General features: G+C 35.0%; 1 protein-coding gene across 24 annotated transcripts in view; it reads left to right on the plus strand.

Moving 5' to 3' along the window:
- PHF20L1 (PHD finger protein 20 like 1) overlaps nucleotides 1-27,083 on the plus strand; it is a 65,564-nt gene that overhangs the window by 12,015 nt on the left and 26,466 nt on the right. For 5 of the 24 annotated variants that reach the window (XM_081117275.1, XM_081117271.1, XM_081117283.1 and 2 more), the window contains 7 exons: nucleotides 6,229-6,400; nucleotides 6,545-6,629; nucleotides 11,257-11,345; nucleotides 15,636-15,849; nucleotides 16,413-16,541; nucleotides 22,055-22,137; nucleotides 25,608-25,860. In XM_081117275.1, the coding sequence (XP_080973401.1) occupies nucleotides 6,229-6,400; nucleotides 6,545-6,629; nucleotides 11,257-11,345; nucleotides 15,636-15,849; nucleotides 16,413-16,541; nucleotides 22,055-22,137; nucleotides 25,608-25,860 (1,025 nt within the window). Of the gene's footprint in view, nucleotides 1-6,228; nucleotides 6,401-6,544; nucleotides 6,630-11,256; nucleotides 11,346-11,556; nucleotides 11,647-15,635; nucleotides 15,850-16,412; nucleotides 16,542-22,054; nucleotides 22,224-25,607; nucleotides 25,861-27,083 lie in introns of those variants that run through there. The other 19 variants (XM_081117267.1, XM_081117284.1, XM_081117268.1 and 16 more) reach the window with 8 other exon arrangements.

Below are 27,083 nucleotides of genomic sequence, written 5' to 3' on the forward strand. Positions count from 1 at the left end.
AAACTTGGTTTGAGAGATAATTGCCACGGGTTCTAAAGGAAGAGACCCAGCTAACTCTGATTTTACCCGTTATTTTTGTTTTTAGTGTGTTGTTCTTAAGTGTAAACAAATTAACACACAGTATCTAAAAGCAGTTCATTTAAAAGTACTATAACAATATTTGGTGACATTGTTATTTTAGTTACAATCAGTGAGTGAATGAGTGAATGAGTGAGAAAACACCTTTGAAAATTACAAAGTATAATGTAAATTTAAAGTGCTCCCAGAAAGGTAAAATTTTTAGAAGGTTAGCAGGTTAGAAGGATATTATGTTTGCTTTGGATTATATTCTACATTAATTTTTATTATTTGGCAAATAATCCTCATAGCAGTCATAGGTAAGGAAGGTCTTACCTCTCTATTTCTAGTTCTTCTTCTGTCTTAGTCATTTTGTATGATACCTTGTTAGTTTCTTGATTATAAAGTTCTTATACCCAGAACTGTTTTGAATTATTAATCCTAACTCCCTAAGATTCTGCTAACATTTAGATTATGTTTAAGTCATATTTCAAGTGTATTTCACATTTTGAAAATTGAAGAACTACTTTTTCCAGGAGCATATCTAATGTCCATACTCTCTTTATGCTACTGTAATAGATCTTTATTGTGCTAGCTATTATTTTATTGTAATCACCTTAACTTGTTCTATTCTCTTTTGCTCTTCCTTTCTGAATGTGGTTATTGGAATAATGTCTTATTTTTATTTGTAGCTTTAATTCCTACTTTTAGTATCTGGTATGTAATGAATTAGAGACAGTGTTTGTTGAGTTAAATGAAATGAATGAGAAAGTGTCAATTTTTAAATTTATATAAATTAAAATTTTATTGTCTTATCAAAATTTAAACAAAATGACTTATTGAAAATATATCACTTGAGTAATTTATTGGGGACAGTTTTGAAAAATACTTGGCCTTTTTGATTAATATGGCATTTATTTAAATGATTAGCTAAATCTCTGAGTGAATTCTGATGAATATTCAATATTGCCAGGCCTTGCTCAGTGGATTGTAACCTGTCAATGAGTAGTTAACAACTCTGCCCTTTTGCTTAAGTGCAGGAAATTATAGGTCATGAGTATATCAAGGATTTTCTTTGTCATTTCCTTATGGTTGACTTTCTTTACCAGTAGAAGTAAAAATCTGGATATTTCAAACTAGATGACAAATCCGAATGAGTTCCCTACATTCAAGTAAAGTTGGCTGAACGGCAAAGTATTTTTCACAATTGCCCCCAATAAATTATTCAGATGATGTATGTGTTAAAATATCTATTAGACTATAGTTCTGGCATAGCTGCATGGCCATCATTTCTTTCTTCCTTCTAAGGATAATGGCACACTGTAGTTAGAGTTTTAATAGATGATGTTGCCTTCCAGAAAATCCTTCCAGAAGGATTTCCGTTTTTTATCATGAACCCCTTTGAAAATCTGATTAAAGTTGGGAACCCCCACTTCAAAAGAATACTCATGCATATCTATACCACACACACAACATTTTGCATACAGCCTCAGGGAATCACAGTCTCCTGATTGATTGGGTGAGTCAGGACCTGCCCATTTAAAACCATTCACAGTGTGAACCAGTGTAGAAATTCATGTGTGATGGTCATTTCCATTTAGGGTTTCTTGCTCATTAGAAAACTGACTACAGTGATTCAAGAAATCAATTGAGAGTTTACAGTAGTAGAATTGTATGTATGAAAATTTTGTTAAATTCTACAAGAATCTTTATAAAGTCTTCTCAGTATTTCTGAATGTTGTTCGTTTCCATTAAGCCTAGTAAACCAGAAAGAACCAATTTTAGGGTAGCTCATTTTTCTTGTAAAGTTTGCTGAGAGTGAACTCTGTTTTCTAGGATTCAAGTGCAAAAGACATATGAGAGCAAGGTAAACCCAGAGCAATGGAGGCAGTTCCTTATTTTCTATACAAGTAAATATTATGTAAGTGATGCATGCATTTCAAAGTGGGATTATAATAGGGAAGATCGTGGAATTTTGTAGTATTTCGCAGGAACAGATGAAAAGGGGTAAGAGTGCTCCATGTAGAATTTTGGCATTGAGGACTCAAGCTTCTAGTGAGGTTGCCTTCTGTCCATCTCTTTCTTTTGAACCCTTGAGAGATGCTAACCATGGTATTTTCTTTTTTCTTATCTCTAATTGTTTTAACTCTGAAACCTGTCTTTCACTTCTTAGATCTTTCGTGTCTGGGACTCGGCCTAATCACTATTCTTGAACAGCTTTCCATGATTCAGCCTTTAAAAAATGACAAAATAGAAACATCATCACCATGTCTTCCATATTCAGTATGAGAAGTCTCATGTTCCAGTCACACTAAAATGATTATAAAACATAACTAGTGCATCAAAATAATGCTGTAACTCAAGATGGAGAGGCATTTGTGCATACGTTTGTTCAACAGTATTTTCTATTCACCGTGTATCAAAGCATTATTACTTTGGCCATATGCTAGAACAAGGAAGTCATTCCACTGTGTAAAACTATATGTTAAATTGCCATTTTGTGTATTTTTAACATGTGTAGCAAAGATCTTGATGTTAGGATTTTTTTGGTAGGGTGTAATTGATAACTAAATAAAATACAAACTTTATGGAATTCCGTTTTGAATAAAGGATCATTTTATTAGACCTTTAGTTTGAACCTGGTTAACCAGTCCAGTTCGAGTCCCATGATTCTCCTATGTTTACCTACTGCTTACTATATAGTCTAGCCACAGGGAACTTCAAAAATGCCCCTTCAATCTCATGAGATCCTTGAGGTTTGGAATTGTCTCTGAATCCTCATTGTCTTGGCCTATTGTCCAACCTTGAGCCACATGATGGTTTTAAGTAGAAACACTGAGTGAAGAAGTGAGGTATGCTCTGTGTATACACTTCACCTTTGTTTGCACAATGTTCATTAAGTATAAATCCTGCAAATCCCCCACCAAGGCCTACATAAACTGTGTCTCCCAAGGACCTTTAGTGAACTTTCCAATGTTCTTTGAACTATTAATAATAGTATCTTATGTAAAAAATATTTTTATATACTTACCAGTTTACCATGTATGATATAATCACTTTGATACAGGCCTCATTCCATTTCTTCTATAGGCTCTTGTGTCAATTAGTTTTGGCTTTGCATACTATAGGTCTTCTTGGGCAGTCTTCATCTTCATCTGTTAGATGAGGACTGTGTTATCTATACCTTGGATGCTTACCAGGATCCAGTGAGATGAGGTATATAAAGAGTAGGTGGCCTCACTACGGAAAGAACATAGAGCCTCACACACGTGACTCTCAGTAAATATTCTGAGTCTCCTTTCTCTGTCTCCTCACCTGACTCTAAGCTAAGCTCCTGGAAGGAGGAGTAATGAGGTTTCCTTTTCCCTACTGGCAGTGCCTTGCAAGTGCCTCAGTCTTAATAGATGCCCAAGTGTGTATTGACTGAACAAACAAAAATTTGGATATTCTTGATAATAGTAATATTTATGACACTTTTAAGATTCAAAATTGGATTAGTAAACATAAAAATTAGAATACATAATCTTTGGTATTTGTGTTATTTAATTCTTGGCCTTGATCCAGAGTTTACATATCTCTAGATGTTTATGTAAAGAGTGTGACATGCTGTAAATTATCCTGAAGAAGTTCTCCAAATGTAACTTTTAGTCTGGTTGTTGCATTTGGCATCCTCTCAGCCAACAGAATTTGAAATATTTTAGGAAAACTATAAGCTACTTAAAAATGCAGTCCAGGTTTAAATTAGAACTCAGATACTGATTTTCTACTGAATTGAATCATGTGACGATAAAGATAATGTCTGACTCTGTTCCTGTGACAGTTCTCACTTTGAGAAATGTTTCAAGTATATAGATTGAGTACATTTAGAATGTGAAGGAACTAAGGATAAGCCTCTTTACTCAAAATTTAAAAGATGTGATAATATGTGAAATTAGAGGCTTTTTTGCTTGGGGAGAAATTTATCAATTTTTACAACTGATAGGAAATCTCTTTGTAGTAGTTAAGTGGCTAGTGAATGCTGAAAAATGAAAGCCTTAATCCTAGGCTTCCTGTAATGCTATTGACAGTTTTTATATTTTAAAATACCAGAGTAGCAAAAACAAACAAATCAGAGCGACACTGCTGAAGACAAGTGTTAGAACGCCGATTCTAAATGGGTGTGTTCCATATGTCCATTTTTATTCCTTTCTCTAACAGAATATTCCCTCACCCACACCCATTCCCCAAAAGCCCAAGAGTATGATCTAACTTAAGGTTATAATCCAGTCGATGGCCTTCTTAGTTCTGAGAAAGTATACAGATGGTCTTTTCCTGTTCATGTCCAGCCTTTTCTGAGTGTCTGGTGTCTGTGTGTCACGGTGCTAGGTGCTGGCGGTAGAAAGATGGGCATGACTCAGTTATTCCCCAAAGCTCACAGGGTAGCTTTTTACATCATGTTGCCTAGCGCTCTGCCATCCCGAGAAATGATAATAAATATTTCGTGGTCAAAGGGTTACATAGTTCTTTAAGTACTAGGGAATGCTTTATCTTCATCTTGGTTTTTTTGTTTTTTTTTTAAAATCCTCACCTGAGGATTTTTCCCCCCATTGCTTTTCAGAAAGAGTGGAAGAGGGTAGAGAGAGACAGACAGACAGACAGAGACAGAGACAGAGAGACAGCCATTGATGTGAGAGAGACACATGGTTTGGTTACCTCCTGCACGTGCCCCGACCAGGGCTGGGGATCAAGCCTGCAACAAGGGTATGTGCACTTGGCTGGAATCGAACCCAGGACCTTCAGTCTGTGGGCCAGCACACTAACCGCTAAGCCAAACCAGCTCGAGCTATCTCCACCTTGGTGGGACCAAGAAGTCTTTCAATAAAGAAAGTTTAACCTTTTAAATCCAATATTTTCTTAGCTTGTTTAACTACAGGACCCTTTTTTTGTGTCACACATGATAATGTCTCAAGGGCTGTAAATGCTGCACAGCACAGAGTTTAGGAACCTGCACAGGATGATTATGAGGAGATAGGTGCAGTGAGCAGCGGGGGAGAGGAATAGGGGAAGTCTTCACAGAAGTGCTTACGTGCTCAGCCAAGTGTGGATTGATGAGTGTACAGAGGAAGGGAGGGGCAGCTTAGGGTGAGGCAGAAAAAACAGTGTACGAAAGCATAAATGTTTGACAGAGCCCGGTGTGTCTGAGGAGACCCCAAGTAGTCCAGTATTATTAAACCAAAGCAGAAGAACAAGCTATACCAGGGAATGATTCAGGGCCCTTGAAATGTATAAAAAGTCTTGAATAGAGTAAGTGGTCTAGAAAGCAGGTAGTAGTTAGATTCTAAATTTCAGTTAAGTAAGGTCTATCATGCTTTATATTTAAAGCTAATTTTTCAGAAGGAAAAGAAAAATTTCAGATTTATCAAGAACTAGCAAAAATATGAAATTAACTATTATGGCTGAATCATCTACCATGTGCTGCTATTGAGTTTCTAAGTTTATTTCGTGATTCTTTGAAAGAAATTGACTCATCTGTGAATATTTAATATAGTACATTTGGAATGATGAAGCAATTTTCCTTTTTAAAAGTTTTGAGTTTACTAATTTCTATTTTGAAGTTAATTGTAGGAGAATGATCACACATGAAGACAGAACAATGGGATGTCATTTTTATAGTTTCAAATGTAAGGTTTAACTGAACTTTCTCTACCACCATTGATTCCCATTATAAAATATTGGAAAGTATAGAAAAATTCATGGTAAACACCACGTTTAAATACTGTAATCCATTCAGTGCATGTACCATTGTTTGTATAGCTAAAGATGGTCTTTTTTTTTCTAACCATATTTTTAGATGGATTCTAATTTCTTTGTTATTATAAATGTTCTGTATATATAGTTCTAGAACTAGAATTATTGGGTCAAAAGTAGGAATATTTTTAGGGCTCTCATGCAGTAATTTATATTTCCACTGGGAGTTTACCAACTCCCAGTGTTTATTTCATTAGGTATTGAGAACAATCATTTTTTAAAAAGACAAAAATAAGAAAGCAAACTGTTGGTTTAATAGTTTTAAAATATGGACCTATGTTGTTTCATTTGTGGTTTTAACAGTGATAGTTCATAATTTTTAATACTTTGTATAAACGAAGGTAAGGATTTTCTCTTGATATGAAGCTCCTTTTTACTTTTGAGGTATCCATCACGAATTGAAAAAATTGACTATGAGGAGGGCAAGATGTTGGTCCATTTTGAGCGTTGGAGTCATCGTTATGATGAGTGGATTTACTGGGACAGCAACAGACTGCGACCCCTTGAGAGGCCTGCATTGAGAAAAGAAGGCCTGAAAGATGAGGAAGATTTCTTTGTAAGTAGCAGGCTCTTTTCGTTTGCTAGATATGTAATGGTATATTTTAAAAGGAATTCTGTTGAACTGTACAAAAGCTTGTTTTTATTAAGGAAACTCTTATTTATTATACATGGTATTGATCTTAAAAGTTGTTTAAACTAGGATTTTAAAGCCGGAGAAGAAGTTCTAGCTCGGTGGACAGACTGTCGCTATTACCCTGCCAAGATTGAAGCAATTAACAAAGAAGGTATGTATCTGAAGTGACCTGAGATTTAAAGTGGGATTAATAGTAAAATTTTAACTGTATTCCTAATTTTAATTAATGTGTAAACTGTTTAAATTAGTAGAGGTAAATAGTTGGTTAAATTTTTTTGGTTTTCAGTTCATAAGCTTATATTGTGTGCTTTTGCTGTTTTCTAATCCTCACCCGAGGATACTTTTTCTATTGCTTTTCAGGGAGAGAGAGAGAAACATCGATGTGAGAAACACATCGATTGGTTGCCTCCTGCACTCAGCCCAAGGGCCGGAGCTGCAACCGAGGTACATGCCCTTGGCTGGAATCGAACCTGGGACCCTTCAGTCTGGGGGCTGACACACTAACCACTGAGCCAAACCAGTTAGGACTGTATTGTATGCTTTTTATTTCTACTTCTCTGTTTCCAGTTTGTTGTCTAAACTAATTTTAGATGCTCATTTCAACCAGAGTGTGATGAAGGGTTGAAGACAGGGAAATTCAGATCATTTGAACTTGGACGTGAAATACTGTGCAATATTTTCTGAGGAAAGAGTATGGAACCTCATCAACTTGAGGGTCTCCTTCATTGCATCTTTCCCCTGCACTATTTTTCTTAATTTCTATAGATAATTGAGAGTTAATTTTCTATTAGCCTTTTGTGATATCTAATGATACTGAGCAAAAGTTACTGAGCTGATCAGAAATATTGAAAATAACTCAGAAAGAGGTGTGTTAGTGTGGCATAAGACCAGTAAATCTATTGTACAGGTAATGAGTTTAAAAAACAGAACTTGTAGAATGATTAATTTGAAAAGGTATGAGAATATTTAAATTCTTATTGGAAGTATACTTATTTTATTTTTTAAAATTTCTTATTTAAAATGGCCTTTAAAACAGGTGTGAAATACTTGTAAGTATATCTTTCAAGTTGGTAATACATTACTTTTTCTCTTACAGTTATTTCTTAAACTTGGCCACTCATTTATTCTTTTTACTAAAGAAACACATCAAATGACAGCTTCTTTGCAAGAAGGGCATTTAATCTAAGTATGGGGACATTTTCTTTAAACTGAATTTGAAAGGCAAACAAATAAGCTAGATACAGAAAGAAGGAAAAGGCCTTTCTGGTAGAAGAGATGGTGTATGCAAAAGAAATGAAGAGAGGCATACCACTTGCTGGGAACGGCAGCCTCCGGTGTGACTGGAGGGAAGGGCTCCTCTGCAGGGAGCAGGGCCGCAGAGGAGGATGGGGAGAGAAGCAAGGATGGGAGTAAGTGCCTTGTAGTCTTGCTGAAGAACTCGAGTTTTATTTGGAGGTGATGGGAATCATGGAAGGGATTTAAGCTGAGGCTTTAAACTGACAACAAATTAGAAAAAATAGGGGGTAAGAAGATAGAAGAGGAGGACCTTTAAAAAGAGATATATTAATGTTAGGTATGAAAGAGTAAGTCACAGCCATCTAGCTAGGGAGTAGGATTATAACTTTACAAAGGTCCTATTCTAGTTTATTGTTTTAATGAATTAAAATAACAATTATGGCCATGATTTTATTACACTAGTCACCTTACTACAGGAAGAATTGAGGGACATCTCAGTTTTCTCCTTTTCTAGTGGGGCCTTTACCTCACTGCATTTAGGCTTCTGGAGAGCTCTGTTATGGAGCTTATGCTCCTGTTTCTTATGCACGTGGGCTCTCCAAGGGCCAAATCAGAGCCTAGCACAAAGTAGGCAGTCAGGAACAGTTTGTGGAAGGAAAGGAAAGAGTAATGAATCAGTTCTGTTGGATAATAGTACCCACCCAAAACACAGCAAAATTAAACAATGCTGTTTTAATTAAGAGCAGGTTCTTTAAGTGCAGTGAGTTGTGGGACTGTCCTTCCATGCTTAAAGCTTCTCGGGAGTCTGCATAGCCAAGTGCATACATATACACACCTGCAGCACACTCAGAAACAGAACCGCCGCATTCTTTATCCTGCCCCATTGTCCGTGGGTGTGTGTGATGTAGAAAATGAAGCTTATATTTGTGGAAGAGGGATGAAATCATTGCTGCCATTTCACCCAGTGATCCCATTTCTGGGTGTATATCCTAGGAATCCCAAAACACCAATCAGAAAGAACATATGCACCTCTATGTTCATATCAGCACAATTTACAATTCCCAAGATCTGGAAACAGCCTAACTGCCCATCAGTAGATAAGTGGATAAAAAAGCTGTGGGACATTTACACAATGGAATACTGTGTGGTTGTAAAAAAGAAGGACCTCTTACTGTTTGGGACAGCATGGATGGACCTGGAGATGATTATGCTAAGTGAAATAAGGCAGGCAGAGAAAGACAAATACCATATGATCTCACTAATATGTGGAATCTAATGAACAAAATAAACTGATGAACAAAATAGAACCAGAGGCATGGAAGCATGGAACAGACTGACAGATGTCAGAGGGCAGGGGGATGGGAGAGACTGGATAAAGGAAAGTGAAGGTATTAGGTAAGAACTTATATGCATAGCCTAGGGACATAGACAATAGTGTGGTGAGGGCCAGGGAAGGGGGCTGGGTGGAGGTGGGCAAAGCGGGGAAAATTGGGGATATCTGCAATAGTGTCAACAATAAAAAATTTAAATTAAGAAAGAGAAAAAGAAAGGGAAGGATGCTATCTCTGACCAGCCAGACAGTAGGAGCTACTCAGGGTTCATGCTTCCCTTCTCCCAGAGCTATTACAGGGAGCAAGGAATGGGCTGCACAATTCAAACTTAACTTATCTTCATTGAAGAAAGTCAGAATGGCAAATTTAGGAGCAGAATATCTACAACAGAAAATACTAAATGAACTATGGTTTTGACATTTTAAAAAATGAATTGTAAAACAACATAAAAATGAAACAAAAACCCAAAAACCTATATATTCATATGTACATACATGCTTTGAAAAAGGTCTATAAGGGTATACACCAAATTATTGATAGTCATTACTAACCCTAAGGAATAGAATGAGAAGATGGAAACTTGAACTTTGTCCTTTTATATTTCTGTATTTATTGATATTTTAAATACCACTTTTGTAATTAAAATGTAGAAAAATCTTAAAAAAATAGAAAAATCTCCCTTAGGGGTACTTATTTTGTGATTTCTGTAGCCCCACATAGTGGATGAGCCTGCCCCTCCACCCCCAAAAAATGGGAAAAGGGGGAAAAAAACAAAGGAAGCCCTCAAGGAGCCCTCTATTCACTGCAAAAGCTTAACAGAACTAAACAAATGTGAACTTTTTAAGTAGTTGTAATATGTCTTGAAGAGGAGAGGCACATTTGTAGTCTGCAGTAGTCAAGGACATTTTCATATTAGGGTTTGATTTGAGGAGCTGATCCTTGAAGAATGGGCTGGAATTAGGAAGGGAGGGAGGCATCAAACAGTGCGACTAACACAAGGAAGGAGGGATGCACAGGGGAGCCTGCTCTCCTCTGGAATGCCATGTTGAAGACGGAAGACAGTTGGTTGCAGGAGTGAGGGTAATTTAGTAAGGTGTACGTGTGTTGTGGCATGCTCAAAATTTTCCCTGTGCCTTTATCTTCTTGCTAGTCAACTGATCAGTTCTTTTCATAACTTGGGTTTAGATCTTTATATCTGTAATATAGTATATTATGCTAATTATAGAAAGATACAAAATTCAGATTATTAAAAAGAAAATCTTTGCACATATATATCATTCGCCTTGTGCCAACTTCAAAGCCAGTAATACCAATTATCACATTTATTGTTTATATTTCTTTTGTAAAGGTCAGGTGTCTTTACTTAAAGTGGTATTCAACTCATTTGTACAGGAAATTATAGAAAGATACTGGAATTTCCATAAGTATAAAATTTACACAGTTTATGTTTTCTAATAGTACTGACTTTTATTGACTTCAAGCATGTAGTCTGTTACAATAAGTCAATATGCTCTGTAATAGACATGCAAGCAGAATCTGGAGTCCCCTAAAGCAGGATGAGTTAGTGGGAGAGGCCTGGGGATCAGGTGTTAGTTATGGCTGTGCTGCTGCATAGCTGTCATTGGATGAGCATTTAGCCTCTCCGTACTGGAGAACTTTTATCTCCATGATCTGTAAAGTATTTTCCAGCTTAAAAGCCTGTAAATCTGTAATTCTTACTTACTAGTTCATTGTTGCCAAAGAAATTATCCTTTCCTGAGAAAATGTTTTTTTTCTATACCATATCTTTCTGTCTGTTAATTGGAAAGAGACTTTGTAAGAGAACAAGTTTTTATAGAAATATTATACATTTTTGTAAATAATGATTTTATTTTTTCCAAGTGTATTATGATATATCTGACATGTTTTTTAAAAATATATATTTAAATTATTACAAAATTAATTTTAAAATCCTTCAGTAAAAATGAGAATTGCATGTAATTAACTTATCAGGACTCAATTTTTGTACTTTTCAAAGGGAAATCAGAGTTGTTTTTAGAGGGAGAGAGAAAATAAACTTAATAAACTTGATAGAGTTCTGAACAGGGTGTATGTTTGCAGTAATTGCAATCACAGATACTTGCTTCTATCAGGGCATTACTAGTTAGATGTGGTGTGTTGCTGTAAGATTGGATTATGTTTTCTAATGATTCTGACTTGCTCCTATTTCAGGAACATTCACAGTTCAGTTTTATGATGGAGTAATTCGTTGTTTAAAAAGAATGCACATTAAAGCCATGCCCGAGGATGCTAAAGGGCAGGTAAGAGTGTTCAGCGTTCCCAGCTACCCAAAGGGATATCTTCTTGAATGGTACTGATCAAAATATACACATATATTTTTAAAGTGAACTAATTGTAGGATTATGTGCTGATAGCCCCAAATAGCAGCAAGAAAAAGAAGCGTAGAATGTAAATTATACACTTGATTTTTGCTCCTTTGGCTTTAGACCTGCTAAAGTTATAGGTCACTAGTTTCTGTTCCAGGTGAAATCCCAGCATCCACTAAGCTGGTGTTGTCCTATCGACCCAGCTGGATCGTGTAACCAGTCTATGGGAAGTGAGGTAAGTGCCTTTTTTTAACTTCATTTTGTTTTTCCTGGTATAGAGTATCATTTAGAAAGTTAATTTTTAATATAAAATTTTATTGAGTTTCTTATCCTCCTCTTTCCTTCTATGAATCATAGTCATTAATCTTCTTAAAAGGCGCTTACCTGACACTCTAGGCTGTTCCAGGTAGGGCTCCCTCAGTTATGTGATGTAAACAGTGTGTTACATGGTTTGGCACTGCCCAGAGCAAGAATGAACGGTAAGCCTCAGAAGGAGAGTCTGAGAGGAAGTTAAAACCATCATTCCATTGGTTGACTATGTTTCCTGAAATACTGGAAAGAAAAGGTGCCAGTAGAAATTTAAAATATTTTCTTTTGTGTTCTGCTGTTATTTGGGATTTTCAGCACCTGGACCTACAATTAATTTTAAGAAATTAAAAGTACGCTGTAAAAATGTCTAATGTGGAAATATGCTACATATTTGTTCATACCATGCAGTGAAAAATGCCCTGAAATGTGTTGACATCACCTGGTCAGCTCGATCCAGGGGTGTAGTGTAGTCATCTGGAAACACAGGCCAGCATGTTAAAAAATGGATTCTGATATCTTCTGAGAAGTGTGGTTGTTTTAGATCACCTGGTTCTCAATAATTTACTTTCGAAATGATCCGCTAGGAGAATTTTTCCCCTCAAATTAATATGAAATGCAATTTAAAATGGAAATGCTTTTGATCAGTAAATTGCTTTGTGTGTATAAATAAAATGTTCTTTTACTCATTCAGTGGTGTGATTTCTTGGTTACTGCATAGAAACATTGAGTAAAACATTGTGAACTTAGTTTAATTAAAATATCCCTCCCTCCCCTTGTGCATGCTCTTTAAAACTATTATTTTTAATTGAAACATTGAGCCAATTTGGTGTGTGGTAAAATTACAAGTTGTAAAAATTTATTGACTGTATTGGATATTTAGTTTTAATAAGTGTTTTAGTCACATCATGATTCAAGTTAATATTAAAATCAATGCCAAAATGAAACTACTGAAAGAAAACATTGGTAGCAGTATATTTTCTTTAGTTCTACATTTTTCTTCATAATTTAAAATTACAAGCACATTAAAATATTTGTAGAATTGTTTTTAATAAAATTATCTCATTTTCCCAACAAGCTTTGACTTGTTTTCATCTGAGGAATATGCTAAATCAGATGTTGCTTGGGCAGTGGTGAGAGAGTCCAACTTTGCATACTCTCTTCTACATCTTGAGTACTTTGAGAATTCCTTAGTAAGATACACAGTAAAATTTCTTTTACTAAACTACCAAATAAATGCACTATGGAAATGCCCTTCTCTAAGCTTTCTATAGGTTTTTCTGTCATATTATTTTTTCTTCTCGAGTTTGTGCTGATAAATATTTACATTGTAACTCATTAGTGTTAAAGATTGGCTCATAAGGTCCTTTTACTATTTTTAAAACATACCTTGCATACATTGTTTTACAGCATTTTTATAGCAAATTCTTTGACATAGGTATGGCTGATATTTCTGTTTCACAGTGGAGGATTTCAAAACTTAGAGTGACTCTGAACCTTCAGATCTGATTTCAGACAGTGCTCTTTCTAGGGCACCACTCCCTTATGGTTTCTATAGGGAACTTGGAAGCATATTGTTAGCTCTGATTCCTGGAAGGATCCCACCAGCTATTTTTGATAGTGAACCTTTCCTATTTAAAAATAGAAGAGCAGAATAATGGGAGAATTCTTTTAGTCATACAACCTTAGTGATCCCATGATTAAAAAGTCAGAGGATCAAGACCTTTTCATATCTGCTTTCAGTTTTAAAAGATACAACTTGTATCTTAGTTTCTTGTAGTTTTCTCTTTAATTGGAGATGGAAAACCACTGGGGATGGTTTTCCATCTCCAATTACCCCTGAGGGGTACAATTACCCCTGTCATTTTTCAGCATTTCTCTAGCTTAAAAATTTCCCCATAGTGTAGAGCCCAGAATTAAATGTTCTGCTCTTAATAAGCGTGCAGACATGATCTCTGCTGGATTAGCACTTTGCTTGTCTGGTTGCACTTACTCGTTTTTCTTTCTGCTGGATTGATCGCTGCCTTTCAGTCTTTTTCATTGGTGGTGCTTGCTTTCTTCACTACTTAAACATCACTCTCAAGGCTCAATGTAGCTATCACACTGTAGCTACTCAGATTGACCCTTAGACTCCTCGTTCCCATCGTGTGCACTCTGCAGCCTGCTGTGTTTAGTGGTTTTCCTGCTGCTTGGAGTGCCCATTTCCTTTTTCTCTCCCCTTTCCCTGGCCAGTTCCACTGCAGGGTTTAGCTCATCCATCATTTTCCCCTGCAGTCTTCCAGAGCCTTCCTCTTTAGTCAAAATTAATATTCTTTTTTGTTCTCTCATGGTGTTTCGTTTATTCCTATACTATCTCTACTGTCACATTATCTTATAGTTAATTTTATTTGCCTGTCAATTTCTTATGGATAGGACCAAAAAGGAAGTGGCTCTCAGTAAAATGGATTGGGCAATATTGGTACATCTGGGCTTGTTTTGTTTTGTTTTACAAGCTAGAAATGTAAACCTTTATATCACAACCTTGTCATAATTCACTTTCTAATAAGATATATATTGGGGACATAGTTTAAGTACTGGGAAAGCTAAATGCATGTTGGATGTTTTCCAGGTAGGAGCAAGGGTGTGGTCACTCCAGGGCCAATGTGTTCCTGGGGCTTTCAGGCAGCAGCTTTTATCAACTGTGTCTAATGAGTCCTTAGCACCAATAAAAAATTGGTGAATGAATGTGTTAGGTACAGTCACATTCTGTTTTCGTTTCAGTCAGGAGGGAGAGTGAGGGACATAGATTTTGCTTGCTTGTTTTAAATGGCCTGTTGTCCTCACCATGTATTTTCAAGACTGAGCAGCCATCAACTTGTATTGCTTAATAACCCATGTTTGTTAAGGTAACCCAAGAATTAAATGCATTTGATGCTGTGAAATTGATTTTAGTTGCTTAGACTAAGAATTTAATGGATTATCCATTTTGGTTGAATCTGAATTGGTGGTTTTTTCGACAGCTTAGTGACCCTCAGGAAGGGTTAACTCTCTGGAGTTATTACAAATAGTAGTTAAAAAAAAACCCACTTTGTGAAAATTTAAATGTTAGTGCCACTTCTTTACATCTTTCCATGTTTTTTATTATAAGCATTTTAGTTAAAAATAAAAGTAAAAATTATTTAGCAGCAAAAAATATAATATAGGAAAAATAAATAATTGCATCCCAGAAGAATAGCAGCTAACACAGGCCCCAGGGACTTGTAGAGGAAGAGAAATGATCTGGAGTCTGACAATGTCTACTTTACTTTTGCCAAGTCAAGTAGCTCTTTTTTTAAAAAAATTTTATTAGTAATATAAGGCTGTTATAATAAATTGGTATCTGAACTTTAAAAGCTTTAAAAATTAATAAAATCCCACCTTGATTTCTATGAAATTGACCACTCTTCGAGTGGTATAGTTTCCTGACAAGGAATAGTTATTTTCTCAATGGAGTACATTTTTTTTAATCTTTGCAGAATTGCAGTATAAGCGTTTTTCTCTTATTTCTGTTATGGTCTATTGTATTATAGAAAAGAATTGCAATTTTGCATTTAAACCCTAAAGTACTAAGGCAGAACGTCATATAGTATTCCATATTTGTCACAGGTTTCTTGTTATTTTAGATTTTATTCCTGAGAAAATATAACAAAGGAACATTTATTTGTTATTGAATATTTTTCTATTTGATATAAGGTTATAAATCCAACTAACCCATTGGATTATTAAATTCAGTAATCCACCATGTTGATGATCTACCTTCTATGTATTGTTAACTTGATTTTTAAGTTTGTGTGTATGTGAAAGTAGCTTTGAAAATGTGATACATGTTTTTACTCATTAGTGTAATTAAATTTTGATTAATTTTTAATGTTTCACATGTTTTGTGTTTTTCCTTTGGAGGATTGGATAGCTTTAGTGAAAGCAGCTGCTGCAGCTGCAGCCAAGAATAAAACAGGGAACAAACCTCGAACCAGCGCTAACAGCAATAAAGATAAAGAGAAAGATGAGAGGAAATGGTTCAAAGTACCTTCAAAAAAGGAAGAAACTGCAGCTTCTGTAGCCACACCAGAAGTTGAGAAGAAGGAAGATCTGCCCACATCTAGTGATACCTTTGGTACAAAATATGTTCTTATGCTCATTCCTTACTCACATAGTGAAGAAGTCAGACCCCTTGGCTACCTGTCATTTGAACATGTAGTTAAATTATCAGGCTTTTCTCTAGCATGATATGGTGGTTAACTTGTAGCATTTTACAGATCTGAAGATTAATGGTCTCTTATGGGTACTTGATAACGGATGCCCTCAATGTTCTTGAATAGAAATGAGTTGAGAATTTGATTTGTAACTTATTGGTGGTAGGTTTTGGGGTTTGTTTGCTTGTTTTGAGTTTTTAAAAAATATTTTAAATGCTGCTTCATGTTTTTCAATATCTAATATATAATATGGAGAAAGCAGCAAGTCACTCTCCCTGCTTTTCTTTCCCCAAGAATAGCTGCTTAGTAGTTTCTATTTCTAACGTAGCAGTCTGGTGAGATCTGTGTGTTTTTTAAGTTCTGTATCAAGCACTAGATTAAAAAAATTAAGCGCAGAGCATTTTACTACTTTGCTATTTTTTAAAAATCATGTGTTTTAACTTTGGATTCTATATAGACTCTCATATATGTGTTCTATTAAAAGTAGGACTTCATGTAGAGAACGTTCCAAAGATGGTCTTTCCACAGCCAGAGAGCACATTGTCAAACAAGAGGAAACATAATCAAGGCAGCTCATTTCAGGCAAAGCGAGCTCGGCTTAACAAGATCACTGGTAAACTGCAATGATTCTTTTGGGGGGGAATGGAGGGTTTGATTTTAGAGGAATTTGTTTTTAATAAAGTCACATATCTTTTGGGGCAATGTAACTGGTTAGTTAGAAAGACAGTTTCTCTATGGTTCTTCAAGGTCAACATCTCTTAAAACCGTCAGCTTTTTGTGTTGTGCAACATGAAAAATATCACTCGTCTTCTACCTACCTCACAGGGATGTTGTGAGGATTGATAGGATCAAAAGTTATAAAGTTACCTAGTATTCAAATCACTTTGGTTGTAGGAATAGTTTCTATAAGAATTGAATTGTCTGCTTTTGTCAACTTGTGGTGACATAATGTCTGAGGTTCTAAATATTATACATTCTTACTCTTGGTCAGTCTCATTAAGGATGGTACCGTATGTGGTTGGATAGATGAACACTGAAGCTGTTAATTCCCAATGTAAACCGCTTCTGTAAGTTTTAAAAATTGCTCTTTTTATCTTCTGGTTGATCTCTAGAACCTGGTCTTTCTTCTTCTGCTTTGTTGCAATTTAGGAAGTAAAGTGCTAGGGCAATGCAAATTATTGAAAACCCCATCCTGGGAGTGTCCATAGAGGAAGGGATTTAAATTGGACTTGGGGCCAGTCATGCTAGGCCCCATCACTCCCTAGGCCTTTTCAGCCTAATGATTCTCGTCTTCAAAAGAAATTGTGAACATACATCATTTTTGTGAGTATATGTTAAAATAACAGTTAAAATACTTTAATTATTCAGTCATACGTTCGTATTTTAAGGACAGGGTGGTTTTAGTACTTTTGGCTTAATAAAGCTATATAAACCTTTGCTGGTATTCTTTTAAATAAATTGAAGGTTGATTTCATTGTCAGATTCAAGAATAAATGTAAACTAAACACTTTGTTCGTTTCCTGAAGAGTGGACACCTTCTGAAGGGTGACTGGAGCAGAAGGTCTTTAGAACCACTGTTTATGACAGTGTTCACATAAGTGATTACAATTGATTCCAACAGATGAGACTTCCTTAGTCTTCCCATTTGTTGATATTATTTTTGTGACTTTTTCTGATAAAGGATTTATTTCGCCCCAGGACAGGAAATATTTAAAAATCGACTCATTCATTCCACCTTTTATTTAGAAACAATTAGCTTTGGAGAAAACCAGAATGTTATCCAGGTGATTGTTATGATGGCACCTTGAGCCTTCAGTTTTGCCTTAGACTAATGGATCATGGGGCTGTGCACTGCGGCAGAAGTGGAATAGTGCTTCCAACTCCAGGGACACAAGATTGAAGCAGCTCTGTTGGAGGAGCCCAGGGCAAGGAGGGTGAAGTGACGCCGACCCGACGTGCCTGCCTGCGCACTAGCACTGGGCTTTCCTACCGTCCAAGTGGCCTGATTCCATTCTCAGTCAGCGTGCTCACGCATGTGCCTTGCTGAGAAGTTCAAGCTCAACCTTTAAAGAAGTAAAAACAAAAATAAGGAACGGCTCATTCCACAATGATGCATTACCTCTGCATGACCTTGAAAAGACAGTGGGAGCGGGGAGGAACCATTTTACCCTGTGCCTCACAGGAATCCTAATGCTGGTGGTGGTGTGACACCCTGTGCCCTCTGTGGAGGGACTTTGCCTTCACTTCCCCTTGGGGATCTCAGATGAACGAATACGTGATAGTTTGGTGGTAGAAAAACAGAAGATTTTAGAATGTGAAACTGTTATAATTTTTCCCTTTTATTTACTCAGAAGATTTAAATGTATGATAATCCTTTTAATAGTTCATCTCTCTGCATTTATTTCTGATTTCATGTTACAACTATATCATGCAAACAGAAATAGACATTATATGATTGTCTTTGATGAGTAAAACTCGAGCTTGCCTCTGTACAGTAAATTTTGTTTGTAGACCATAAAAACAGATGAGAACTAATACAAAAAGAGCCGTTTTGTTGTGGAATTACGGTGTATTGTAAATTTCTCAAGCTCACATACACTTGTCCTTTTGTTCCTTTGCTACTGAGAGAAATAGGGCTGTGACTGTGGCAGATCTCAGCCTGTTCTGATGATTTCCCCGCACCCTGTATTTTAAATAGTTCAAGCTGGAATTGAGTGGACCAACACCTGGATAAATTTAATTCATGTATTTATGCACTCTTGTTCTGCATGTGCACTACCCTACAGAGAGCTAAACTTGATTTCTACATAGGGAATGGCATAGGATGGCCTTTTCATGTTTCCAAATAAGTAGACATTGAAATTATAGCTGCATGGTATATATATATATATATATATGTCTATATGTGTGTGTGTATATATATGTATATTCTTCCAGCGTCGTCTTTTTCATTATGTAATGTACCATATGGATAGTTATAGACTTTATGCATACTGATTTAGAATAGACAGTTTTGCAGAGAGAATCAGGAGTCCATACTTTGGGACAAAGTTTCAAGCAAACTGTAAGCAAATTTGAATAGATTTTAAAATACAGATTGTCAGTAGAGTAGAAAAAACGTCAGCAGTTGGTGTGGGGTCTGTTTCTAATAGTTCTAGGTGCTCCTAGAGGTTCAGCCAGTTTAGATTTGTTTGTGCAACTTAAGGAATCTTAAAAATAATTTTCAAATCCCCAGAAGTTTGAATTGGCCAGTAATATGTTATTGATAATAATATCAAGAATATTTTATTCTTAATCCCAGAAAGAATATTGCATTTTGGAATCTTTGGATGAAAAATGGGCCAAGAGTTAAGCACTTTGCTCTCTTTCCTTCCCTTTGCTATTCCAGGGTGCTCTGGTCTCTGCTGCTCATTCCTAGTGGCAGCGAGAGCCCAATCACATCCTTTATAGCTGAAGTATAGACTGTTGAGAAATTGTAACTTTGTGGATAGGACTCAGGAGTATGTGATATTCTGCTTCTACTTGATATTTAAATAATTTCTTAAAAATGCATTCTGCTAAGATAATCCATAGATACGTTCTTCTGGAGGAGGACCTGTTAGTAATATGTTGATAATACATATTTATTTGCAAAGAACTAAAATTAATTTCATTTGTATCTATTTCCTTCAACTTCATTCTCATTTTCTGAGGATATTGCATTTCTCCCCAGAACATTAGCAGGTCAAGATAGCAGATTTTGGACTGCTCCTTCAGGCAGCAGTAGTCCAAGTCCTCTCCTCAAGGACACACTTATTTTTTGTCCCCGTTATTGTTTATATTTTTAATTCTTTTTTAAGATGGCGTGCATGTAAATATGAAAAGCTTTTTATTGATCATATTTGTGAGGCTTTTGAGTTCCAGGTATTGTATTTTCTAATCTAATTTTAGGTAGTCTTTATTAAATACCCCATCGCTTTTTGTAAGTACATTGCAAAGCTTTATTTTTCCTTCACAAACCATTATGTGGGAATTGCTTTTAATAGTTGGGTCTATAATATCCTAACTTCAATTCATAGAGTGTGGCTGCATTATTTTGTTTTTTTAAACATGTAGTCCCTTATTTTTAATTTTGTAGTTTGTGATCTAGTCCATCTATTGGTGAGATTTAAAAAAGGATCTCCACCACCTATATGAAAGGAAACAAAATGTAAGATATATTTAATAGATTTAGTAGCAAATTTCTGTCCTGTTTGACTAGCCCTTAGAAGTAGAATCTCTACTCGGTTCCCTGCGAAAGAACTTGATTCTCTAATTACTTTTCTTTTGAGTAGTATTGACTCTCAAAGATACTGGCTAGAGAAGAAAAGCCCAGTGAATGCAATTTTAAAGGTTAAAGAACTACATCATGCTACATCTTTTCCAGTCACCTAAAATATGTTCAGAAGTTAAATTAATATAATTAGGATTGAATTTATGGTTTATAGGCTATTTTTGTAAAATTATTTATATATTGCTTTTTCCGTCATTTAAATCTACACTTGATATTGTTTGAGACTTGAACAAACTCTGTATGGATTGTTATCTCACACTGGATCAAATACCAGTTTTACCACCAATCATTGATGTAGCCACAGCATTTTTTTACATTTCACCTTTTCTATTTTAAATTACAATTCTGAGTGCTAGATGTTCAACTTTCCAATAAAGGAAAAGTGCTTTTTGCCTAGTTTAACGTTTGGCTACAGTGTTACATTAAGAATACAACTTTAATATTGGAATGCCTCTTTAGATTACGTAAGTTTGAGAGAGTTACCTGAAAAAGTCAGGAGATTGCCTTGTGGCTAGCTTGAAGTTACGTGACATTTGGGGGCCCCTTTTTCTTCCTACTCAGTATGCTATAGACAGCTTCAGTAATATCAATGGTAAAATTGCTATAATAAGTTTACTATTATGTTTTTGATTTTTTGTTGTTAATCCTCACATGAGGATATTTTTTCCATTGCTTTTCAGAGAGCGGAAGTGGGGAGGAGAGAGAGAAAGAGAAACATCAGTGTGAGAGAGACACTGACTGGTTGTCTCCCGCACAAGCCCTGCCCTGGGGCGGGGAGTGAACCCGCAACCCAGGTAGGTGCCCTTGACGTGCTCGGGCTGATGCTCCAACCACTGAGCCACACAGGCCAGGGCATATTTTTGATTTTTAAACATCCTTTGAAGCAGAGGGTTTGTGTGGCCAACTTTGACACAAAAATGATTTTTGGTAACCTTTTGTCTATCTGGTGGCCATAAGCAAAAACAAATACTTGTTATACAAGCTTTATAAATTTGGCTTCATTGAAGGTACTTGTCAAGTAAATGCCTTTAATTTATAAATTAAGCAGAGTTTTAATGTCTTGTAAAGTTAATTATATTTACTTCAGATAAAATATTCTGACTTCTAAAATTGAGAATAAGTGGTATACATTGGAGAAAACTGGAATTCCCAAATTATTTCATCATTTGTAGAATGAGGCTATAATATTAAATAAGTTCAGATATCATTAAAAGGACCCATACTTTTTTCACATTAACACAAAATGGATCCATCAGTGTTTTCAGCATTTTTGTAAGATGATAAGCTACAGCTGGGTATAGAGATAAACCCCCTAAAGCTTAGGTTACAGGATCCAAGTGAACTTAAAAATTGGGAGTATTTTTTTTAGGTAATACAACAACAATAACAAAATCTTATTTTATTCTAGATGTTTGGAAGGGTTTTCTTATATCTTAATATTAATTTTATATTTTATTTCAGTTGTATAGACAAAGCCCATAATTAAGAGTATGAACAATCTAAGTAATACTAGGTTTTTGGATGTTAAGCCATATAATTTAAAATTTTACAGAATAAATGTGTATGTGTGTAGTGTTTTAAAGCTATGTTTAGGAGTAATATTTAATTATGTAAACAGCTTTCAAATTCTGATTCATTTCCTTGAGTCAGTATTAAGGATGTTTGTATTTTTGACAAGTAAATTTTTGAGACTATTTACTTCCTATATATTAAAAAGAGTGGGGGCTTTCAACTGCTAAAATTTTTGTGAAGTTAATTAGGGTGAAAATCAACATTTTTTTCTAATAAGCAATTTCTGTACAATTTTTCTCAAGGTTTGTTGGCATCCAAAGCTGTTGGGGTGGATGGTGCTGAAAAAAAGGAAGACCACAGTGAAACGGCTCCAATGCTGGAGCAGGTATGAAATGGTAGCATTTGATTTTTTTCAAGGTTCCCAACTGGAATGATCCCGGAGCTATGATATCCACGTAATTGAAATTGCCCTTTTGGTCAGATGTGGGACTAGGAAGCTAATTAATTGATATATTTTTAACTCTGCCTTCTCCAAGGTATACAAACTACAGACTTCATTTGTGTTTGTTTTCAGTAGACTGACATTAAAGCTTTGTCTCCAACATTTGAACGCCTGGAGACAGGCATCCCAGGGTATAAGCTTCCAGCTGGATCACCTTTAACTAGCTTACAGAAAGACCCTTACACAAATACTTTTCATTTGTGAGTTAAAACAGGGTTTTTGACATCTAATAAAGCTTCTTTTGTAAGAAGTTTCTTTTATATTGTAACAATTGGTGTTAGACTGACTATGTGTTTTATGAATTGATCAATGAGCCATACATTTTTTGCTAGGATGTATATTTTAATAACTACAAAAAAAATTTTAAAAAACTATTAAGGGTCTGTCTTTAAACCACCTAATAGAGGAATTTAAAAGTGAAGGTTGCAGTTGCTAGATTTTTGCCTTGGCTGCCTTCAGATGACCACAATACCTGTACATAATGACTGTGCATGCTTTTACATCCTCTAAGGGCTTAACTTCTTGGGCACTGTAAAACTATAAGAACACAGTAATAGCCATAACTGGATCTCCTTGGTTCTCCTGGTTTAAAATCTGAGCCTTAATGTAGTTTTAATATATCCTTTTTGTATTATTTTAATTTTCTTTATTAGTAGGCTAATAAAGAAGACTTTAAAATGAATATCTTTTGCTTTTATCTATATGCGTACAAAAAAATACTCCAAATTTAATTGATATTGTATTGAGTTTTTCAGGGTTATTTTAGGCCTGATTTGATAACAATGCATTGTTTTGGTGCCTCCATGAATGTTATATTAAATCAGCGGTCTTTTAAATTCATATGTCAGTAAATCATACCTTCTGATTTTCTGTGATCATCAAACGGTTAAGTCTTTGCCGTTATTGTCAGTATATCAACCAAATTTTAAGTGACTTTTTTTTTTTTTTTTACTGTGTATTACTATATTCAACGTCCCAGATATAACATTATTTTGTATTTTCACCACTGTTTATGGTATTGTCAGAATGCAGTAAATCAGGGACTTGGGTAATAAAATGTTTCTGGAAAATTCATTACAATGTCAATCTTTCATTATGCACAATCCTGCTGAGGTGAATGTGAAAATTACTTATTATACATGGAGGTTAGTGTAGAGGGCAGTGCCCATTTCAGAGAGAACAGAAATCAACATTTTGAAATTGAGTTAAAAAAAGAAAAATTGAGTAACTCGGCTGTTTCTGTTTGCATAACTTAAAAAAATTTGAGAGTCCTTGCCAGTTTTGTAACAAAGAGACCAGACCAATAATCATTAATGAAAACATTGTAAATTGTTTAAGATTTTTAAGGAACGTAATGCTGTGCCCTCATTTTTTGTCATTCAGGTTGATTTCAATGTGAAAATGTTTGAAACCAAATTCTTACATTTTATGCTGTTTGCCCTGCTTCCAAGTTAAAAAGCCGAGTTATAAAACTCTGAATTACATCTTCATTGGTGTCAACAGCAGAGTTAAAGGAGAGGTGTTGATTGTCACTAACCTCTGTTGTCCTAATGAGTAAAGTAGTGTTACTCATAACATAGACTTTTAACAGGCCTACAGCCAAAATTTACTGTGCTAATAATGGATTTATTTTATTTACGTTAAAAATATTCAAACTCTGTGGTCTTGAACCCCAATTCTCAGATTATTAATTATAGATTACTTAATTGTATTAGGGAATTGTTATGTTATATTTACTTTTGGATAAAACCTGCATTAGATGCATAATTCAGTAAGTTTTTTAAAATGTTAATTTGTCCTTGTTTAGAAGTTAAGCACCTTATCAAGATATTAATTTAAGTTTTAAAATCTTGTTTTATAACTTTGTAACTTGAGAGTAATGGATGCTGTAGTGATGTCTCTCACATATGTGAAGATGAACAATAAAATTGTTTATTTACAAGTAATGGCTCTAATTACTTTTCTGGCAACACCTTTAATGATAAGCTTAGAAATCCTTTCCATTTGGAATACTTTTTCACATGATTAATGTGCACTTACACACATGTGTAATGAGTAAATTCAACAGTAGAAATGATGACAAATAAATGGAACACTTGACACTCGCCCTTTTATGTGGTATGTCCAACATGCCATCTATAGAGCATTCAAAGCTGCCCTACTTAATGCCAAATATACGCTTTTTTCCCACCAAAATTTGAGTGCCTTGTATTTTAGTGGAAACAGAAATCTGTTGAGTCTCCAGCAATGATCTTTCATATTCCGGAGAACTGCAGACTGCAGGCTCAATGGTCATCCCTCACCAAAGACATGGAAGCTAAAAGGTTTCTTAGGGACAAGTATATTGTTCAGAGTGCTAGCAACTTGATTCTTTATAGAAGCCTATCTTAGTGTAGATATAAAAAAAAAAGTGTATCTTATAAGAATATCAGAAAGAAATACAGTATAAGCATTCTAAAACCATAGATTACAAATCCATCCAATGTGGCTATTCTCTGTTGTCTTTGGACACATTCACTTACATTTTTACATAATGTAGGAAATTTTATTGCCAAATAAAGAACTGACAAAGTTCTAATTTTTTTTTAAAAGTATCAGTTGGCAGGAAGAAGGTAAAAACTCTCACCTAAGAATGCGACGTATTTTGTTTTAAATCCAATGTTTTAAACTTACACTTGGTTTTACTCCTTAGTTTTTTTTGTTGTTGTTGGCTTGTTTTGTATTGTTTTTTAGTCTTTTAACTCTGAACTGCTGGTGGCTTTGATTTCATGATGCATTATGCTTATGAAACTCTAGCTTTCAGCACTCAAATGAGTTAAAGATAATGTTTCGTTAATTTGATCATTGTTTTCCTGTTGAGATCTTTCTTTAAAGGGAAACTGTCCACTTAGACTTCCGCGTTCAATTTGATAAAGGAAGTTCTAAGAGAACATCTGAAAGTCAAAGGTTTAAGTGTATTTCTCTAATGCTCTAAACCATGAAAATGCTGTTTGTTTACCTAATTATTATTAATGTCATTGGTAATTATGGTTTCAAAAGATGTATATTTAAATTTAATACTGATAATATTTGTCCAGTAAGATAACATTTTATATCCTGAGAATATTATGAATCTAATACATTTTTTAAAAGCCAAATTTAGACCAAGTGGACAGCATCCCTTTAAAGACAACCTATTCAACTTTTAGTTAATAATTTGTGGGGTTATTTTTGGTTTTTCATTTGTAATAGAAATGTTATATGTTGCTTAACAATGTTTTTGGATACTAAAGTTGCTTAACAGTCAAAATAGAGTACAAGAACAAAAATGAAGAAACCAAAATAAAAATATCAATTTTTTATTATTTATTCAGGCGATTTCACCTAAACCTCAAAGTCAGAAAAAAAATGAAGCTGACATTAGCAGTTCTGCCAACACTCAGAAACCTGCACTGTTATCCTCAACTTTGTCTTCAGGGAAGGCTCGCAGCAAGAAATGCAAACATGAATCTGGAGATCCTTCTGGGTGTATAAAGCCCCCTAAATCACCACTTCCCCCAGAGTTAATACAAGTCGAGGATTTGACGCTTGTATCTCAGCTTTCTTCTTCAGTGATAAATAAAACTAGTGAGCACAGATTTTTAAAAAATAGTTCCTTATCCTATAAGATACTTGGAAACAGTTTGATTGTAGTCATATTGTATTTTTATGAAGTTGCTTTTTAAAAATTCAAACTTAAGTGGCTATGATAGGGAAGGCTTGCAGCTATTTCAGGGGCAAAACCCATCGACCTTTCTGACTGATGTATTGTGCAGAGACTGCCCTGCTGGTTGAGAAACCGTACCATTTAATACTGCAAATGCCACTGTAGCTTGATTCTCCTCTAATCAAAGCACAATGAGAGGCCTGATTCATTACAAAAAACAAAACCAGATATAAAACTGACCTTAGGTGGACCTTTTTCCTTAAGTCCTGAGACTGTTCTCGTGGGTAGATGTAGTTAGTGCTCCCACTTTCTGGATCCCCTTCTGCAGTTCACACTCTTCGTTCTTACCCTAGTACTCAGAGTGCAAACCTCAGTTATTCGTATTGAAAGAAGAATGCTTTCTTGATCATATTTTTAAAAATTTTACTGTTTCAGTACTACTAATCATTCAAGAGTTAATTTAGCCTTTTTAAAAATAGCCTTTCAACATGGGTTTGGGTATATATAAGACAACATTCGTGTTGACTCTGTTTCTTATATTAATTTAGTATTCTAAGTTAGAAAAAATATGAAAAGCAGTTAACCTGGAAAGTAATATGTGGGAAAAGATACTTTTGTTATTTATGCAACAAATGAATTAGTTCCCTTATTAGTAAATGAATATGACATGTTTCCTTATGAATTCCTCTGCATCACATCTTCCACAACAATGAAAAATGTTGGCATTGAGAAGACTTTCCAATCAAATATATTCTCCTCTTCCATTCAATTGCCATATTTTCTCCTAAGCCATATAGTATTAATTTTCGATACTTTTTTTGTTTTGTTCTTTTTAATATGTGGGTAGAAAGGATGGGAACAGAAAAACTGAAATGTTTCCTCGTTATGGCATTTATCATGAAATAATGTCAGTAGTCACATTAAGTATTTTATTTTGGAATTGTTTTGTATTTTGGTATTACAACCACAGTGTGGCAGCAATTGAAGTTTATTCTTTTATTATTTTAAATTAATCATTTTTTTTATTTTGACTTTTGTAAAATTACTTTTAAATACCCAAGCATTGACCTCTTTAGACCACTTACTTCCTCCTTCTAAATTAATACGACTGTATTGGCCTTATGTAATCCTGCCTATTTGAAAT

Source organism: Miniopterus schreibersii (genome assembly GCF_964146895.1).
Source record: "Miniopterus schreibersii genome assembly, chromosome: 17".
Lineage (NCBI taxonomy): Eukaryota > Metazoa > Chordata > Mammalia > Chiroptera > Miniopteridae > Miniopterus > Miniopterus schreibersii.